We start from the raw sequence: 21,599 nt of genomic DNA, 5'->3' as shown, positions 1-21,599 counted from the left end.
AGAGAGAGACAGAGAGACAGAAAGACAGAAAATGAGAAATCACCCCCCAAGGGGGATGGCCACGCCGCAATCTCTTCTCCTCCGTTCTCCTCTAGGGATCTTGGGCACACATGCACACACACTCGGCATGAGTTTAAGCCACTGGGTCCGGGAATCGAACTGCAGTCGACTACATGGTAGTGCAGCGACATAGCCATTAAGCTAACTGCTGGTCCCATCATCTCTGTATTTCTTGACATGTTCTTTGACCACTCAGTGCAAGTGTTGGCAGACTTTCTGTAAAGGGCCAGAGAGTAAATATTTCAAGTTTGGAGGCCACACAGGCTCTGTTGCAGTTATCCCAACTCTTCCATTTTAGCATGAAAATAGCCATAGACAATACCTATGTGAGTGTCTGGATTCCAGTAAGCTTTCTTATAAGAACAATTGGCATGTGGGATTTAGTCTGCTGACCCCTGGTTTGAACCATGCTTTGCTGATTGTTTCTGTGCTCTTCGTTATTGAAGTGGTTGGGCAAGAGAGGAAGTGCAATCAACATGGTTGTCCCTGGCCTTGAGCTGCTTATAATCATTATGGTAAGATAAGTATATACACTTACAAGGCCATTAGCAAATGTTACAAGACAATATGTAATTAGGCACCAATATGATGTACAGCAACAGGAAACATGATGAGAGTTTGCTCATCTGCTTGGAATCTGGGTGTCTAGTAATAGTTATGAAGGCTTCCCAGAGACATCGGAACTTGACGTAAATAATTGCAAACACCCAGAAGGTTACAATTGGACACAACCTAGTTGAACCTCCTAATTTTACGAATGAGTAAAACAAGTTCCACCTGGTCTCCTGTCAAAGCCTGGACAAGAACATAAGTATTCTGTTCTCTAAATCTTTGTCTAAATATTCTTTCTACTCCAGGTCCGACCCACCCTGGGCTGACAATACATAGTAGATTTATGTATTGTAGATTTATGGGGAGGAGAGAGTGGAGTGAGAATTTCTAAGTGATAAATTGTATTGGGATTTCATTTGTCCTGACAGAAAGAGGTTCTCAAAAGCCTGGGAACAACATGTTTGTATGTTCCTTAACTATTAGGTCGGACTCACATACTGCTTTTGAATTTGGCTCACCTTATTCCTATTACCCATTGCTTCCTCTCCAGAATAATCTCTGAGAAAGATTTTTACAATATTTTCATTTTTTCTTAGAAACTAGGGGGTTGCCACAAGACTAGTAGGAAAAACTAGTTACCGATCAAGGGTTTTCAATTGACCACTAGGACTTAGAAAAATAACTTTTCTCTGTGACCAGCAGTTGGCGTGATGGCTATGTTGCTGGACTCCCATGTAGTCAACCACCGTTCATGTCCTGGACCCGGTGGCTTAAACTCACGCTGGGCGTGTGCATGCATGCCCAAAATCCCGAGAGAATGGAAGAGAAGGGATTGTCACGTGGCCATCCCCCCTGGAGGGTGATTTCTCGCTTTCTGTCTCTCTGTCTCCGTCTTTCTGGCAAGCACACACACCCTATAGCAAAAACTTCCCCCCAGGCCCCCCCCAAAAAAGGAAAGAAAAGTAACTTTTCTCGGGTGTCATCTGTGTCTCTGTGAAGAGAAGGAGTCATTGTCACCTCTTTCTCTCAGCAGTTTCAGCAAGGAAAAAGCCCAGCTTTGTAGCACAACTACATCTAGCTGCTACCTATAAAATTGGAAGAGCTCTTAGAGGTCCCTCTAGGTCAGTGATTTTCAGACTTGTTTTAGGAATAAAGCCTCCTTCAGATGAATTTCTACTTGGAAGCCCCATTAGCAAGTAAGTTAAGCAGAGCTACTGTGTTTAGACAGATATGGGGCATGGAGCCTGCCTCTCACTCCTTCCTAGCCCAGGGGGCAACCCTCAGTGCTCTGTGCTGTTCTGTGTTATTTGAGTTCTGCTTGAAAATCATTGATTTCTTCCTCTTTTCCCTCCATAGGTTATTACTCACCAAATCCAGCTGATCAGAACCCTCAAATTTGTCTCCCTGTCTTCATTTCTACCACTCTAATCCCGATCACCACCAGCATCCAGCTCGCTTTCACCTTCTAAGTGGGCTTTTACTGTCTCTCTCGCTCTCTTTCTCTCTCTTTTTTAAAAATTTTGCCAGAGGGGTGTGTACTCACCAGAGAGAGAGAGAGAGAAGGAAAGTGAGAAAGCACCTCTCATGGGCAATGGTCATACCCTAATCCCCTCTCCTCCATCTTTTCCTTCTCTTGAGGTTTTGGGCATACATGTGCATGTGTGTGGACCCGGTGGTAATCACCCTCCGGTGTGTAATTTTTGAAGTCACTGAGTCTGGATCTTGAACTGTGCAGTTGGCCATGTGGGATCTAGCCACCTTAACCACCCTGCTACAGGCTGGCCCACCAGATAACATTGTTGTTCACAAATATGTCTCTCCCATTCTCCCTGCCCCATCCCCAGTATAAATATACAAGGATTCTTGGAAAACTTCGTGGAAATGCATATCATGAAAAAACTATGCATGGATTTCAAATTTTTCTGGCACCAAAATAAAACACGTACTTTAATTCTGTTTCTCTATGAACTCTTTGAAGCCCCTCATAACGATGTTTCCTTACATTTTGGGTTAAGATCACAATGTGGAACTTCATCAAAGTTAACTGTGGCCACACAGTTACATCTTTAAAAATACATCTATTTTTTAGAGAGGTTTGTGCTATAGGGTGCATGTGCTTGCCAGAGAGAGACAGAGAGACAGAAAGAGAGAAATCATCCCCTGGAGGGATGGTCATGATGCAATCCCTTCTCCTCCATTCTCCTCTCAGGATTATGGGCATACATACACACACCTGGCATGAGTTTTAAGCTACAGGGTCTGGGACTTGAACCATGGTTGACTATGTGAGAGTCCAGCAATGCTATCTGCTGGTTTCAAAAATATATCTACTTTTTAGTTGCTGGAAGGAATGTACACGCAACAGAGAGAGAGGGGGGAGGAGAAAGCATCCCTTCATCAATGGTGCATGGACACTGTACCATTTTCCTCCATTTCTCCACCCTGTTGGGATTTGGGGCATGCACACATATACCTGGTGTTTTTTATTTTTATTTTTTCTGTCACCGAGGTTGGGATTCAAAATGCATGGTTGGTTGGGACCAGCAATTAACGTAATGGCTGTGTCGCTGGACTTCCATGTAGTCAACCGCGGTTCAAGTGCTGGACCCGGTGGCTTAAACTCATGCCGGGTGCGTGTGTGTGCGTGTCCAAGATCCTGAGAGCAGAATGAAGGAGAAGGGATTGCGGTGTGGCCATCCCCACGGGGACTAATTTCTCGCTTTCTGTCTCTCTGTCTCTCTCTTTCTGGCCAGTGCACACACCCTATAGCAAAATCCTCTCAAAAAAAAAAAGCATGGTTGGCCATGTGGGATCCTTTAACCTCCAGGCTGCAGATTGCTCCATGATGCATCTTGAGATAGAGCCATAAGCTTCTCAGTTCCTGAGTTGAGCTTTCTTCTGCTTCATACTTTTCCTCTGAGGTTCTCTTTGCATAATAATCCCTCTCTATTTCTCCTTGCCTGAATTAATTTCTGCTTCTTCATCCTTTAGAGTTACTTTAAAACACTTCTTTAACTCCTCTGAGCTAAAGAGCGCACATTAAACCCCTTCCCACAGGTCTCAGTATTTGTTCTCAGCAGTTATCTCAATTCCAATTGAATACTTACTGGTATACTCATTTTGCCAGTCCCAACCTTAGAACTTAAACTTTAACTAGCTAGAATAGCATTCTTTGTTTGTTTTCAATTTTTGGCATTATTTATTTCTCAATAGAAAAGACGAGAGTTTAGTGACTCTTAATACACTGAGAAGTGCCTCAAACATAAATGTACAGTTTAACAAATAATTACAGGAGCCAGCAGATGGGGTGGGGGTCCCATTGCTGGATTCCTACATGGTCGACCATGGCTTGAGACCTGGACCCAGTGGCCTGAGGATCATGCCAGGCATGTGTGCATGAGTGCCCAAGATCCTGGGAGAAAAATGGAGGAGACAGGATTGTACATGGTGTGGCCATCCCCCCGAAGTATGATTTTTCACCTTCTCACTTTCTCTATCTCTGTATCCCCTCTTCCCCCCAGAGCACATGTACCCTAAGGCAAAAATATCTTAAAAACAAAAACAAATTACAGAGCAGCATATATGTAACCATCACCTGGATAAATAGAACATTGCTGGGGATGGCAGGTGGTGTGGTGGTTAAGGTGCTGGACTCCCACATGGCCAACTGTGTTTTGAGTCCTTGACCTGGTTGCTTACTTTCTTACTCTCCCCACTCCCTCTCTGTTGAATTAAAAATAATAATAATAAAAGTAAATAAATTCATAAAAAAATAAAAAAGAACATTGCTAACTCTCAAGCTCTGTGTGTACTGTGATTTTGTTACTGGCCATGGAGACACAAATCCTGATTCTTGCTATCTGTTACTGGAAAGTAAGTATTCTCTCTGATAAGTACATATGTATGTAACTTACATATAACTTGCAAATAAAATTAAAATTACCCACAATTTCTACTCCTCAATAACAACCAGTTAGCATAGTTTTTCATTGGTGTAGTCTTTGTCTTTTCTTTTTGCTGTAGGGTGCATGTGCTTGCTGGAGAGAGAGAGAGACAGAGAAAGTGAGGAAGTACCCCCTTCCCCCTTGGGGGGGGGGAATAGCCACACTGGAATCCATTTCCCTCTTGGGATTTTGGGAGGAATGGTGTTCTTAAGTTCTATCCTCAGCCTGTGGCCCGGTGCCTTACACCACATCGTAGGTCTTTAGAGAGTATTTGTCCAGTGCATTGCTAGTGTCTAGTTTTTGCACCAATCTCACTTCTGGTATTCATCCCAGGCAATTCTGTAAAGGCATTGTTGTTGGTTAGCTCTGTTTGTAAGAGCTAGAATTGCTTTCTATAGCATGAGGTAATTTAAAGATCCATTTTTAGAGGCACATCAACTAAAGTGGGTTACTCAGTATGATACAGTTTAAACAGCCTTGATCTTGGCTTTTTTAGAAAATTCCTCTGTTATTGTAAATGGAAAGAACTGAAAAATCCACTTAAAGCTTGGGAAAGGGTGTGGGTGCTGTGGGGTTTGGAGGTGGGGTTTGTACACTGCTAGAGAGACCTCTGGTAATGCAGTATTCAAGGGGCTGATGCAGTGTCCCACCCCTGACCTTAGATTGAGGAGTGACTACCTTGTGAAGATACATGAAACTATAGGAATTCTTCTTCTTCTTCTTTTTTTTTTTTTTTAATTTGCTGGAGTATGTGCATTCACTGGAAATAATCAGAGAAAAAGAGAGAGGGAAAGTGAGAAAGCACCCTTATGGGGCATCATCATGCACAATTCTTTCGTCACCATCTCTATCCTGTTGGGATTTGGGGCCTGTGTGCATACCTGGAGTGTTTCTCAAGCTGCCAAGTCTAGGACTCAAACCACACAGTCAGCCATGTGGAATCCAGCCATCTTAACCACTGGCCCCAAACTATAGAAATCCTAAGTTCCAACCCACGTGCAGACACACACATGCGATGCTATTGGTGGCTCCTTGTGCTCGTTCTGCAGAGCCATCCCCGGGTGTGTGTGTGTGTGTGTGTGTGTGTGTGTGTGTGTGTGTCTGACTGCCCAGCCTCTGCACAGGTAGGGAGGCAGATTTAGATTACACAACACATTAGAGTGATTAGAGTGATATTCCACTTCGACTACTGCTCCCTGGGCAGGTCTCAGGTTCTGCTTTCATTTAATTTCAGTGTAATAACTGCCATTTGGGTTACTTAAATATCTTTCAAGCTTCTGGAATACTGCGGCTATCTAAAATTGCTTTCACATGTAGATTTTAGGTAATGAAGAACTCCAAGAAATACAGAGAAGAGTCACTTTTGCAACCTCTTGGGTTGGGTCTTCAGAGTTGGAAAACTTGAGTTTAGGATATTTGACAAATGGTATGTAGACCCCACAGGACCATGCTACCTACTGCCTCTGCTATGCTCAGAAGAGGATGGCAGGGAATGATTTTACATATAGAAAAAGCAAGAAAAGAAAAAGTAAAAGCAAAATATACAAGACATAAGAAACGGAAAATTATTTGTTGATAATATGTATGTTGATGTGCTTGACTGAGCCAATATACAGTGTATTTTGGATGGAAAATTCATTTTGTATGCTGTAATGATATATAGTGAATTAATGTAAAAAATAAATTTAAAGAAAAGAAAAAAGTATTAATTCATTCAAAATTACACAACTAGTGGGAACCAGCAGTTAGCGTAATGGCTATGTCGCTGGACTCCCACGTAGTCGACCGCGGTTCACATCCCAGACCCGGTGGCTTAAAACTCACGCCGGGCGCGTGTGCGTGCGTGCCCAAGTTCCCGAGAGGAGAATGGAGGAGAAGGGATTGTGGCGTGACCATCCCCCCCTGGGGGGTGATTTCTCGCTTTCTGTCTCTATGTCTCTCTCTGTCCGTCTGGTGAGCGCACACACCCTATAGCGAAAATCTCTCCAAAAAAAAAAAAAGTTACACAACTAGTAAATTGTAGAACAAGGAATTAAAAAAAAATAATAAAAGAAAAAGTAAAGCCAGAAGTGAAAAGGGAACACATAATAGAATTTATTTATTTATTTTTAATTTATTTTTAACTCCAATATGAAGTTAAGCTTCTTAACAAGAATATTGACCACTATTCTGTTTTGGAGTATCAGATTAAAGAAAAAAAATGAAGGCATTTTCATAAGCTGAAAATTAGTTTTCATGTGGTGATTTAACTGGATGCAACTTTGGGATATAATAGACTTCATGAGAAATACTTTTGGTTCAAATAGTTAAATTTTGAGGTGGGGATATGAAATTGCTTCTTGGATTGTTTCAAACGTGAGGAAAAGAAGACAGGGACTCTTGATTACTTTGAAAAAATATTGCTTTATTCTCTCAGTTACTATTTTTTTCTTTTGATACATAAACTTTCTTGACTTCTTAGAGAACAGTGAAAACTTTCAGAAACCTCCAAGTCTCTATTCACATAGGAAAGTGATTATTATTATTATTCTTACTTTTTGCCCTATTCTTATCAAAAGGACCTCAGGATTTAGTACCACAAATATAATATTCTTTTCCTCAAGTTTTCATTCTAGAAGCTTAATGTAAAAGCCTATCTTACATAGTTTAAAAACTGGGTGAAGCTTCGTCCTATAAATGAAATTTAAATGTCTCTTGCTGAGTCCAACTTTTTTCCTGGGCTCCTTGGGGGCTGCAGTTCATGTCTAGTAGTTGTTGTCTTTAGAGACTGAACAAACAAAGTGTGAATCTAAAAGCATCACCTCTGTCCTTCACAGCATATTATTAAGAACGCCAAGGGCCTGCTTTTGTTTTGCAAAAACAAAAACAAACAGAAAACAAAACAAAACAAAAACACACGAAAACCAACAAAAAGAAACACAATGAAACACACACACAAAACAACTTAGCTTCACATAGATAAAATTTAAGAAAATATCATGCCACCCCAAACAGGCAATCTAGTGTTACCGAAGTGGCAGCTTGAATATATTCCTTTCTGGTTCTTGGTTGCTTTGTCCTCATATAAAGAAATGACAACTTAACATTGGGTTGGGAAAAGGAAGACAACCATTTAGCAAACTTTTTCTGGCATTAGGATTTTGACTTCTATTTTTAGCATTTTTATACTAGCTACAGAGTGCTTTCACATACGTATTCTGAAATCGATTTTCATAATCAGTCTGAGAGGTTTTGTCAACTTTGTTTTACAAATGATAAAAAAGGAAGCTGAGATAAAGGTCAGACAACCTAACCAAAGTTTTGTAGTCAGCAGGTTAGGCACGAGGGTGGAGCCCGAGTCTTTTTTCCTAGCCTTCTACTATGTTGTGGCAGTAGTGTCTAGGGAATGCAGTGCTGGCCAGATTGCTCATAAGAATGATGACGGTGGTGTTGGGATCATTGGTCCTTTCTTCTCCTCTGTTCTTAGGTAACACTTTCTTGACTTTTGTCCCTCCCCTACCCTCTTATTTTGGCAGCTTGGATTCCTTAGCATCACCACGGCTCAACCAGAACAGAAGGCCTCAAATCTCGTTGGCACATACCGCCACGTTGACCGTGTCACCGGCCAGGTGCTAACCTGTGACAAGTGTCCAGCAGGAACCTATGTTTCTGAGCATTGTACCAACACAAGCCTGCGTGTCTGCAGCAGTTGCCCTGCGGGGACCTTTACCAGGCATGAGAATGGCATAGAGAAATGCCATGACTGTAGTCAGCCATGCCCATGGCCAATGGTTGAGAAATTACCTTGTGCTGCCTTGACTGACCGAGAATGCACTTGCCCACCCGGCATGTTCCAGTTTAACGCTACCTGCGCCCCCCATACGGTGTGTCCTGTGGGATGGGGTGTACGGAAGAAAGGGACAGAGACCGAGGACGTGCGGTGTAAGCAGTGTGCTCGGGGTACCTTCTCTGATGTGCCTTCTAGTGTGATGAAATGCAAAGCATACACAGACTGTCTGAGTCAGAACCTGGTGGTGATCAAGCCGGGGACCAAGGAGGCAGACAACGTCTGTGGCACGCTCTTGTCCTCCAGCACGACCCCACCTTCCCCTGGCACAGCCTACTTTTCACACCCTGAGCATATGGAATCCCCTGAAGTCCCTTCCTCCACTTACGTTCCCAAAGGTAACTTAATCTCATGAATTTTGTATTTGAGGAAAGCTTTGAGTCCAGTGGACGTGCCAAGAATGGTCTTGTACTTGAATGTTTTCTCCATTTTGTGTATTTTAAAGTCACCCCTAGGAAAAGGGGCCTTCATTTTGTGGCTAATTAAATCTGGCTTCTTTGGATTTACTAGAAACACTTAGGCTCAGAAGTTTTCTATTACGAGAGATCAAATGTCTGAAAACTAGGTTACATCAAGCTAGAAAGTAAGAACGGAGAGAAACAAGGACAGCCTGTGGCCTTACGTAAGTTACTTAACCTCTTCAGGCCTCAGTTTCAAGCTAGCCAGATAAATGAGTGATTCTGATGTTTAAGATTCCTTCCATATTGAAAGTTCCCCAACATGGAGTCAATCTTGAGTGGCCTCAGCCAGCAGGAGAGAGAGAGGTCGAAGGGAGCAAATGCCACTATGTGTGGAAGGAAAAGGATCAATACTGAATCCAAGGTGGTGCAAAGAATGGGAAGGAATGTTAGAGCTTCAGGAAACAAGCAAATTTATATCAAGTTGAGAGGAACAAGCAGAAAATAATAGTGTAAGCTTTCCCAGTAGCTTTGATTTTATGCCCTTCATCAAGTTTCCCAGTTTTCCTCAAAATTCCATTTGCACCTCAGCAAGAATATAAACGTTAACCTTTCTTTTCAGATCTTTTCTGTTTGGTCTTCATTTTTATGCAATGATAACCAACTTGAGTTGTGCTTCCTGGCACAGTCTCATGTGTGATTACATTTGACCATCATGATAAACTTGTAAGGAGAGCATTTTTACAATCACCATTTTAAAATGAAAAAAAAAAGGGGGGGGGCTCAAAGAGCCAAAAATGGCCACTCCAATTTTTTTTGAGGGGTTGATACAGACCAGGTTCTGTCTCTTGAACTTCCCATCTTTCACACTGTCTAGTGAAGACGGCAGAAGCTTCTCTGAAGAAGTCCGCCAAGCTGCAGGTCCGATGCTAAGAAAGCCCCGCCTTATTTTATTCTCTGATTCATCCCACCAAATGTTTCACCGAACTTGGGTTTACATTTGAGCCCTTTTCTTTATCTTCGCCATAGTCTAAGTTTTACCGTTGCATCATGAAATGGTCAACAGGTGAGAGAGGAAGCATATACACAAAAGAAATGTATTTGAACTAGTTCTCTGAGTTAAGCAATACGAGAGTTGACTAGTGCTTTGAACATCCATATGTCTGCCTAGTATGTGAAACTCAGATATAGGATCCTGAGGATGCTCTTGGTTTTGATACAAGCAGATGGGTTTAGCTGTTTAGTGTTTACCTTCCACATAAGGGTGCCATTAGGGCCTTTATGAGATGCACAATGTAATTTATTCTTCGGCATCGAAGATCATCTCTTTGACTATCTGGCCTAGTATGGAAATGACTAGGGGAAGGAAGGAATATAGAGATCCCCAAATATGGAAAAGCTCTTCCCCCCTCCTTACTCTTTTTTCTAGGCATGAACTCAACAGAATCCAACTCTTCTGCCTCTGTTAGACCAAAGGTACCAAGTGACAGCCAAGAAGGGACAGCCCCTGCCAACACAAGCTCAGCCAAGGGGGAGGAAGATTTGAACAAGACCCTCCCAAACCTCCAGGTAGTCAACCACCAGCAAGGCCCCCACCACAGACACATTCTGAAGCTGCTGCCATCCATGGAGGCTACAGGTGGTGAGAAGTCCAGCACGCCCATCAAGGGCCCCAAGAGGGGCCATCCCAGACAGAACCTGCACAAGCATTTTGACATCAATGAGCATTTGCCCTGGATGATTGTGCTCTTCCTGCTGCTGGTGCTTGTGGTGATAGTAGTGTGCAGTATCCGGAAAAGCTCAAGGACTCTGAAAAAGGGGCCCCGGCAGGATCCCAGCGCCATTGTGGAAAAGGCAGGGCTGAAGAAATCTATGACTCCGACCCAGAACCGGGAGAAGTGGATTTACTACTGCAATGGCCATGGTGAGTTTTCTCCTTTTTCTCTTTGCTTATAGATCTCCTGCCTCACTTTCTCTAGGTCTTGTTTTCTGAAGGGATGGGAATTGCCTCGTTTGTGGAATCCGTTTTGTACCTCATGTGCTACTTGATCTAGTTGTGACATGGAAAATGAGACTGATGATCTCATTGAAGAAAGGGAGTATAACCTCACCTGCATTCAGGGAGCATAACCTCACTTACCCTTTCTTCCTCTGGCATATTTAAAACAAGAGGACACTGCAGAATCAGAGACCTGTGAGTGACCCTTAGGGACTTTGTTCTACCTTGTCATTTAGCAAACAAGGAAATTGAGTTCAGAGAGGTTTGGCCACATTGACCAAAACAAGAGGCTAGTTGTTTGTTCAGGACAGATGGGCCTAGATTCCACGTCTCCTGACAGACGCTTGGTGTCTTGCTTCTCTACACTACTGAGCTGCTAAGAAAACAGGGGGCAAACCCAACTGGTTGTTAAGTTTGCTTTTTTGAATCTGAACTTTGCTTTTAGATTCCTATAACTTTCCTCACATGGACAATTTTACCACTTAAATTTTTTGCATCCCATTTCCATTAGGATAGGAAGGGCTCTTGGATTATAGGCACACAGAGCATAACATGCTGGCCCGCACATGAGCCTCGAACTGCGTCTCTTACCTGGTAGTCAGCCTATGCTGATATATGCTAGAATGTTTTGGTTTTGTTCTTTTGAGGGCAAAAACTAGCTTACAGAACTTGTCCTGAAGTTAGATTTGATCTGAAAACTAGAGTTTTCAGCCTGTGACAGTAACTTACCCTTCCTTAAATCCTAAATTAAATTTCAGTTTAGTTTTTTTTTTTTTTTTTTTTTGAGAGGTTTTTGCTATAGGGCGTGTGCGCTCGCCAGACAGACAGAGAGAGACAGATAGAAAGCAGGAAATCACCCCCCAGGGGGGATGGCCACGCCGCAATCCCTTCTCCTCCATTCTCCTCTCGGGATCTTGGGCACGCACGCACACGCGCCCGGCGTGAGTTTAAGCCACCGGGTCCGGGACTTGAACCGCGGTCGACTACGTGGGAGTCCAGCGACATAGCCATTATGCTAACTGCTGGTCCCAATTTCAGTTTAGTTTTGATAATCCCATTTAGGTGTCTTCTTTTCTCTTCTTTTTTTTTTTTTTTAAAGAATTATTTATCACTATTTTTTAATTTTGACCAGAGACAGACAGAGAGAGAGAGAGAGAAGAAAGAGAGAGAGTAAGCTACTATGTCCAAGACTTGAATGTGATTGGCCTTGTGGGAGTCCAGTGCCCTTAACCACCACACCAACCGCCAGTCCCTTTCCTCTTAAACATAAAGACGTATGCCTACTTTTCTTAAAAGTGGCTTGGCCTTTTGTATTGAGTTTTAAAAATGCTTACACCATTTGACACGGCAATTCTTTTGTGAGTCTGTCATAAAATTGGAAGCCAGAAATATAAAAAAAATTCTTTTAGTTTTTTAGGTTTTTGCTATACGGTGAGTGCTTGCACTGGAAAGAGACAGAGAAAAAAAATGAGAAGTCACTGCCCCCACTTCCCACAGGGAAGGCCACAGTGCAATCCTTTCTCCTGTGTTCTTCTCCCAGGATTTTGGGCATACACATACTCCCAGCATGGTTTTCAAGCCACCAGGTTCAGAACTTGAACCTCAATTGGCCATATGGGAGGCAGTACCTTAACCATTACACCACTTGCTGGCCCCAGAAAAAAAAATTTTTTAAGTAAAAGATCTTAAACTTTTAATTCAGCACTATGTAAGACAAATTTGAAGGCCCAGCATAGTGGCAGTGCAGTTACACACTGCTGGATACCATATGGAAAATTAGGGCTTAGCTCTTGGGTCAACCTGTACATGTCAGGGGTGTGCACCCATGATCTTGGCTGGCTGGAGGGCTGGTGGGTTTGGGGAGACCTTGTTGAGGATGCTAGTCTCTCTCTTTCTAACAAAAGAAAAAAAAATAAACTTGACAAAGTTGGAAATGACCAAAGAGCTAGATTTAGGGAAGTAATTAATTAAATTAATGGCCACTGAAATAATGGACATTATGTTGAAACTGAAGATTTTATGAAGTTTTTTTTTTTTCCCCGTAACATGGAAAAATGATTATACTATGTTAAAGGAAAAAAAAAAAAACCCACCCTACATACTTTGTATACTTAGCCCTTTTAAAATTTTAGAATGAAGACTGAAGGGGAAAATACCAAATTAACAGTGTATTTTTCAAGTGTGGTGGGATTTATGTCTCTTTTTCCTCTTTATTAGTTTTCTGTACCTCAAATTTTCTGTAATAAGCACATGCTACTTTTATAACAAAAAATTGTAGAAGGTTAAAAATAAACCAAACAACTCTGTTGCTTCCTTTTACCAACTTGTGTGAATGGTCAAAAAATAGGCAGACTGAGATAGACATCCTCCTTGATGTAGAGCCTGTGTAGACTTGAATAATACACCTCTTTATGTGAAACCTGGTTAGAGAAGGCTCAATTCTCCCCTCCTTTTTAATTGAGAAAAAACCCAAACAAAACAAAACCTTCTATTTGCACATAATACCAAACTTACTGAAAAACTGAAAGTCTAGTACAAAGAACTCCTGTATACCTGTGCCCAGATGAAGCTACAATTAACATTTTGTTCTTTTGCTTTATCATTTGTTCTTTATTTAAATACATACAAGTGTATAGATATTACTGGGTTGTTGGGAAAGTCATGACACAATTTTGCACAGAAAAACAGAAACATATGTCATGACTTTACTCCTTGGTACTTTACTGTATATTTCCTAACAATAAAGATATCCTCCTGACAAACACAACTACAATTTACAATACTTTGACATCCATATTCCAGTGTTGTATGTAGATAGGACACTTTTTTCGCCTTGTACAGAAGGAAGTCTAGGCTTGAATATTGCATTAAGTGCCCTTGTAAGTGAGGACTTGTTCTGTTCCACATGTATGCAATTAGGAGAAAACAGTGTGAACATCCTCTAGATTATGTAAACATTTGAAACGATCATCTCATTCACTTTAGTATATTTTTATTATTTTTTAAAAGAATTATTTATTACATTTTATTGATCATTATTATTATTTTTTCTTAATTTGCCACAGGGTATGCATGTTCATCAGAGAGAAAGACTGAGAGAGGGAAAGTGAGAAAGCAAGCTGCCAGATCCACGACTTGCACCACAGTCCACCATGTGGGAGGTCCAGTGCCTTAGCTATTATGCCATTCACTTTATTAAAGAAGTAACTCCTTTTCTTTAGTGGTTGCATTTATAGACTAGGTTATGTTCAGCTACATTTTTAAACTCTTTTTTTTTTTTTGTTTTTTCTCCAGCATAGTTTTCAAAATTCTTGAGGACACAGCAGGCTGTGGAAGTAAAAACTGGTCCCCTGCAGAAAGCAATTTAATACAATGACCTTAGACATTTTTATGGCCAGGGTAACCTTGTAAACTCCTGTGCCCGTGTCCATAAAACAATATCCTATCTTGTGAAAGGAATGAAAATGCCAAATCAAAGCAAGACTGATCATACCTTTCTGTGAAAACAGCATTTCAATAACATGCTTTTCCAACTATAGCACAGTAGTCTCAATTTGGGTGTAACTCCCTCTTCTAATGGTTTAGCTATTTTCTCCAGGATTTTGCATTAAGCTATTTATATTGAAGGTGTTTTTCTAAGGAGGATTTTTTTTTTCTCTTCAAATTGCTAATCTGAGAGGTACAACCAGGTAAAATCCTATTACAAAGAGGTTCTGTTTAATAAAAAGTTATTCCAGATGCTCAGAGAGGCCTCTAGAAACAATGCCTTCTTGATCTGATAATCCTGTATAATAACAACTTTTCCTGGTCCTTATCTTTTTTACACTGACTTGTTCATGAGGATGAAGTGAGAATGAAATTGTTCCTATCAGAGGTCTTTTAAGTCCTCACTTACCCGTGCCCACCGTAACAGAACATGCTGTGCTCTTGAATCACATAGACCCTCAGTCGTCCGAAGCCAGGTCATTGGTTTCCATCTTTTTTGCTAACAAGAATTGTTCTTACTCAGTTCTAATCATCTCTGTCTACTAGGGATTTATGATGTTTAAAGTTCACCTCCCCAAAACGTCAATTCTACTTTCATGGAGTGCTGGAGTTATGAGGCCTTACTTAGCTAGGAGGATGGAAGAATGCTTTTGTGTTTTGCATGCTTCCTTCCTTTCTGAAGTCAGAGTAGTTTTATATTTGTGAGGTTGGGACTGGACTGTGCTCTTACAGAATATTTATTTCAGCAACATGAATTGAAAGTCCCTTCGGAATTTTTATAGAAAAAAATCTATTTATTTAAGAGTTTATTATTGATACCAAAGTGTCATCAAGATGCTAATCTACTGTTAATATTCAGTTAGTCATGTTTTTGTCATTTCTGGACATTTATTTATTTATTTTTTTAGTATAGCCTTAACATAATGAGTGGAGTAAGTAGGAAGGGATATCCAAAAATTTTAATTTAATTTAAAAGTAAGATTAATGTGGATTCACATTAACTGGGAACTTACATGGAAATAATGTTTTTCCTTTGTTCTGTTTTGTCATTGAAAAGTGGAAAGGTGGAGGCAGTAGAACTTTGTTCTGTGCCATGTCATACAGTGCCCTGATAAAGCCTCAAATGATCTCAGCCACCTCGTTCACTTCCTTATAACCATGGAAGATACAAAACTTAGTCCAATCCCAGTTGAGAGCAAAGGGCCTGGAAATAGGAACGAATTGGTCTTCTTTCATTGCACTCTCTCTTTCCTTCCATGCTTCTTTCCTTCCATCTTTCTTTCTTTCTTTCTTTCTTTCTTTCTTTCTTTCTTTCTTTCTTTCTTTCTCTTCCTCACTTCTTTCTTGCCAGAGGGCACATGTGCCTGCCAGAGAGAGAGAGACAGAGACATAGAGAAAGAGGACGAGAGAGACAGAAAGCTTCCCCAGTGGGGCAGAGCCACAATCCCTTCTCCATTTCTCCATCCTGTTAGGATGCATCTGGCATGGTTTTCAAATCATTGGGGCTGGGATTTGAACTGCAAGATGCCATGTGGGATCTGGCTCCCTTAACCACTTGGCCACAGGGCTGGCCCTCTCATTGCTCTTTCTGATTTGTGCCCTTACTCTTTTACTTTTCCTTCCATTCTTTCCTTCTCTCTTTCTTCTCTACTTCCCCTTTTCACACCTCCCTTCTTCATCCTTCCTTTCTTTTTCCATTTTTCATTCTTCCTTTCTTTAACTGCTTGCAAAGTGGAAAGGTGGAGGCAGTATAAAGATGAGTTTCTAGCAAACTGTTGCCACAGAAATTTTGAGAAGCTTGAAAAGTAGGTGGAAATATTTGTGAAGGAAGCTCTGCAAGGTGATAAAGATAGCAAAAAATGGACAGTTTCTGTAAAACTTCATGCTTTGAAGAAACATGGAAAAAAAACCTGAGAGACAGAAGAACTGGATTTAGTTAGCTTCGACTGGACATAGCTGAGTCGCAGACTCCTTAGTATTGTCGCTTAGGGAGAAAGTAAGATTTGCCAGAGATAGGGCTCCCTCTCTGTTACTTAAGGCACAGGACATACAAAGGCAACATCTCTTTTTAAGTTGACTGCAACAAGGATTGGGAAAGGAACTGGGGCTGTCATTTTAAAGCAGACTGTTTTATACCCACAGCAGCCAAAGGGCAAAGAGCTCTTTCCGTGGAACTAGATTCCAAGATACTGTTTCTCAGTTACTTTAGCTCTTATCATCTGTTACTGAGTGCGGCTATGCGATTTGTCTCTCCACATGACTTAGACGTTCTTAGGGAGCAGACAGTGGCTCGAACTGTGTGTCCCTCTGCCTGGTCTACAGCACAGGGCTCAAGAAGAGGTGGTCTAGAGCTGAGCTGGCCCATAGGGTAGCCATTAGCATTTAATTTAAAACTAAAATTAGAATTTTAGTTCCTCAGTTAAATGTTAAGTGCTCAATAACCACAGTGGCAAATAGCTTTTACCATATTAGACTGGGCAGACATGGAACAATTCCGTTGTCCTACGTTCTATGGAACAGCAGTGGTCTAGAGCACCTACAGACTAATTAATCCATGTACCTTTTTCAGTGGATCACTTACTTTAAAGCCTTTAACCTATTGATTTATTTTTATTGTGGTTGACTTTACAGTGATGTGTTAGTAATTTAAACACAGAGATTTTTTTCTTCTTTTTAAATTTAATTTTAATTATTATTTATACATTTAGTCACTGTACATCATTTAGATTGTAAAGAGACTTTACCCAGCGTGACACACACTAAACACAGAGATTTTAAGGTGGGTTCTTTAAACTAAATTGCTATATGTGCCCAGAAGAATTATTTTTCAGAGGTAAGGGGAGGGTTCATGAACGCCGTAAAATATGCAAAAACTGACTAGAAAAAGATTGCTGGTATTTCTCATCTGCTTTGCTCATTTCAAAGTAGAATACTGTCCAGTGGACATTGGAGAATACAGAGAAGAGAAAAAAGGGAACCCACTCATTCAAAGGCCAAGGCATTTTGTAAATGCCTAGTACTTGTGTTTAGCATAGAAATGGATTAGCCTGGTGTGTGGCCTTAAGCAGAAAAGCAAGAGAGGTTTGTGGTTGGAGGTATGAGTCAGAAGTCAAAAAAAAAAAGTCAATAGAGAGAAGATTTTGGGGAAGAAACGAAGTAGCATTTTATAGACCAAAAATTACATCAGAAAACCTGAGTTTTAAAATTCTAGATTTCCCCTTCCCTAGTCATGAGCTTTCAGTTAAGATCTTTTACTTCTCTGGACCTCTGTTTATAAGTTTAGAAAATTAGAAAATATATTATAGAATATTATAGAGATGATAATATTCGGTTAAAGAGCAAAGACTGTAATCTGGTTCCACTTCCTTTACTAACTGTGTGTTTTAGGGCAAGTTATTTCAGCACTCTGTGCTTCAGTTTTCTCGTGTACAATAAGAGGATAATAATACAGTCTACAGGCTGTTGTGAGGATTAAATACGTGAATGTGTACACAGTACTTACAGCTTTGTTGGCCAAATGGTTGATCATCCAGAAGTGATTCAGTCACAGAAATAATGACTGTGAACAAAGTGGAAACATTCTCCTTTAAAATACATGAAACTGTACTTAGGTAGTGTCAGCACTGCCATCTTTAAAGTGTTTATGAGAAACATGGTTTTCTCTCTATAGACGATATGAGCTTAATTAGTTTACTGTGTAGGCAGTGCCCTTTTAGGTGGCCAGAGAGCCTCCTAGATAATCAAATAAGACTCCTTACTGGCTTTTTTCTTGGGTATGAATCACTCCTCTGCACAGTGATGTTTTCTTTACACTGTCTATACCAGAGGTCAACAACCTAGGAGATACTTCAAGCTTCAAAGGTTATACGATCTCTGTTATAAGTACTTCATGCTGATTTTGTAAACTGAAATCAGCCATGGACAACATGTAAATGATAGGTGTGATGTGTTCAAATAAAACTTTATTTGTAAGAACAGATGGGTTGTATCATAGACCACACTGTTCTGGCATCTGTTCTATACCATAGATTTGTCATTTCTCAGTAGCTCCTTCTCTTTCACCTCCGGGTGGTTTGCAGCTTGGATGTGCAATCTGTCCTTCTTGGAGCCTTTCTTGAATTTCAACAGTTAGTGCTTAACTTTACTCTTAGCAAACTGTTTCCCAGTCTGCTGAGGGATTACAACAAAGCTGAATCTTAGATATGCACGGGACCTAGGAAGAGGTGGTGGTCATCCTTGTGTTTTCCCTGAAACGTTGTTTACACTGCTTCTATGTCTCTTCCTAATAGATTTAGCTTTTCCCAGAAGAATCCAGTCATATCTGTGGGTCCATCTCACAGATGTACCTGCTATGTGCCTGTGACAACTTGTATCATTGCCAAATCAGAGCCATAGAGGAGGACGGCGTGGCTTGAATTCCAATCTCTCATTATACTTTTCATCTATTTGCTCAGGGAATGGATATATTTTGAGTAGAGAGTAGGAGGCAGCTGCGTATAGCTTTAGACTCCAGCTCTGCTTTTTCTTGAATCACATCAAATATTCTAGCTGAGTATCCCTATAGTGCTACTTGAGAAGAGTTGAGAGAAAGGAAGGGATGCAATGGTGTGCTTATAGGAAAATAATATCAGAAATACAGTTCTTTAAATAGTGTGAGATGGTTGAGTGGAGGCATGAGGTCATTTCTCACAGGTTGGATTGTGGTACTGAGGAGCAGCTGTGGGCAGCAGAAATCCCACTGAACTGGGACAGTTAAAGTCCAGATCTGTTCTGCTCCTAAAAGGCTATATGATCCTGGGCAAGGCAATTCTTTGCTTGGATCTTAGCTTTCTTCATAAAATAAGGATACTTGCGCCCACCACATGAAGGCTGCCAGATTTTGATCAGTATGACAATTTAGTTGTGCTTTACCTGAGTATACCTACTGTCCACTGTTGTCTATCAGAGGAAACTGCCCCATGGCTCTGCAGTATGCTCTAGGGTAGAGAGCAATGCACTGGTAGTAGGAGGGAGGAGGCCAGCTTTAGCCCTAACCTGATGCCAAAGGAGGATTGTGTACTCTTTGCAACATGAAAGCGCTTTCTCTTGAGTTTATAATTCAGTGAGTGCAGGGGACCAGCAGTTGGTGAAATGGCTACATTGCTGGACTCCCACATAGTGCACTGCAGTTTGAGTCCTGGACCCAGCAGCTTAAAACTCATGCCAGGTGTGTGTACATGTTTGCCCAAAACCCTGAGAGGAGAATAGAAGAGAAGGAATTGCAGTGTGACTGTCTCTCTGTTTCTCTGGTAATGTATGTGTACTATTAGCAAAAAAATATCTCTTAAAAAAATTCTCCTTAAATCAGGACATGGGCTTGACGAAGACTGAGAGAATGTGAGATATTTTTGTACTGTGGTAGAAATGGAGTCGTTATTCCAGACTGATGTTTCGAATCTTTTAATTCCTTCCGCTATCACGCCCCAAATTATAATGTTCCAACATGTACCTTGGTTGCATAGGAATTAAAAAGCCCTGTCCCAGGTTCTCATCCATCTGAATTTTTATGCTGAGGGAGAACGTGGTGTCCTCATATGCGTCAGGAAGCCCCGGCCACAAATGGAACTCTTGGGAAGTTGGTCACGAATAAGCATACCTAGTAAATGCTTTGCCTGCCTTGGAAAAGTTGCTCATACCAGCTGAGGGCCCGTCAGCAGTTCATATCCACCTGCAAAGAGCAACCAGCTTCTGGGAGTCACGGGTTCTGGTAGCACATCCCTCTCAGTCTCACGAAGTATTAATAAATATGTTTGGGCTTACCCGATAGCCTAGTGGTTAAGGGAGCCAGACACCCCATGGCCAACTGCGCGATTCCAATTCAGGCACTAGCTGCTTGAAAAACATACTAGGCATATGTGCATGCATGTTCCAGATTCTGACAGGATGGAGCAATGGAGAAGGCACTGTCATGAGCACCCCCCCTTGGGGGGGAATAAATTCTTCCTCTCCCTCTCTCTGTGTTTTTCTGTCTCTCTCTGGTCAGTGCATGTACCCCAGCAACTAAAAATAAGTAAGTAAGTGCATTTATATTGAAACCCTCTTTAATGTTAATATATTTCTACCATGGCGTGTAAGGGTGAACATCATTCTCCATAGTATAAATAAAAGGAGTTAAAAAAAAAATTCCTGTTTACCACAGATCTGTACATCTTTGTAATTTGTTGGGACTCTGTACTTAAATTTTTATAAGTTAATCTAAAAATGATCTTTGTGGATAGGGAAATTTGTCATTCTACATATAAGAGTGAAAGGCTAGGGTTATAGAAATAGTTTATTTTACTTCCAGAAAGACAACATCCAAGTCTGGTTTTGCCTGCAGGTTACAGGTGAAGTGCCTGCTGTGAGGACTCTCCAGGCACCCTGGCAAACCTGTTGTCCATAGAATATATCTTTTTTTTTTTTTTTTGAGAGGTTTTTGCTATAGGGTGCATGCGCTCACCAGAAAGATGGAGAGATACAGAAAGCGAGAAATCATGCCCCCCCCCCCAGGGGGGATGGCCACGGCACAATCCCTTCTCCATTTTCCTCTCAGAATCTTGGGCACGCACACACCACACCCAGCGTGAGTTTAAGCACCGAGTCTGGAACTCGAACCATGGTCGACAACATGAGAATCCAGCAACATAGCCATTACGCCACTGCTGGTCCCATACAGAGGATATCTTTAGCCATGACAACCACAGATTTCTTCAGACAGAGATATTATGAGAGGTATTAGAGAGGAATTATTCTTTGTCTTACTTACGTATTTCTTTCTTGCTTTTTGTTGTATTATCTTTTGTTTGAGAGTTATTGAAATTCATATGTTGAATTATTTTCCTAAAGAGAATCCAAATGTTTGGTGTGCCTGTTTCGGATTAGTTAGTTGTCTTCTGGCTAAAGCCGAGGAATATAACACATGAAATAAATCTTGTGTGTGTGTATATCATCCTACCTTACGCTGAAATAATGGTGGAAGTTTGGGATATTTTTGTGATCATAAACTTATTAGGAAGTCCCAAGGCAAAGAAAACCTAGGACATTAAAAAAAAAAAGACTCATTATTCAACTACTTAATGTGATGTTTTCATTTAATCTATGTATCTGAACACCAAGTTCAAGGCATTGTTTCAGGACTAGGATTGACTAGGCTTTCATAACATAAAGAGCTTTTGTTTTATTTTTGGGAGACTGGCAAGTTGGAGAGGATCATGGGGAAGTGTGCGTGGTGTGTGTGAGAGAGAGCGCACACGAGAGTCAGGCTTGGAAGAGATTCGTTTTGTCCAGTCTTCTCATTTCACAGGCGCTGAGGTGCA

General features: G+C 41.1%; 1 protein-coding gene across 1 annotated transcript in view; it reads left to right on the top strand.

The window, feature by feature from the left end:
- TNFRSF21 (TNF receptor superfamily member 21) overlaps window positions 1–21,599 on the top strand; it is an 80,466-nt gene that overhangs the window by 16,284 nt on the left and 42,583 nt on the right. The window contains exons 2-3 of the mRNA XM_027772103.1: window positions 8,072–8,720; window positions 10,210–10,704. Coding sequence (XP_027627904.1) covers window positions 8,072–8,720; window positions 10,210–10,704 — 1,144 coding nt within the window. The remainder of the gene's footprint in view (window positions 1–8,071; window positions 8,721–10,209; window positions 10,705–21,599) is intronic.

This window comes from Tupaia chinensis, unplaced genomic scaffold (assembly GCF_000334495.1).
Source record: "Tupaia chinensis unplaced genomic scaffold, TupChi_1.0 Scaffold000252_1, whole genome shotgun sequence".
NCBI lineage: Eukaryota > Metazoa > Chordata > Mammalia > Scandentia > Tupaiidae > Tupaia > Tupaia belangeri.
The sequence above is the reverse complement of the archived record's forward strand: the minus strand, read 5'-3'. Positions and strand labels throughout refer to the sequence as shown.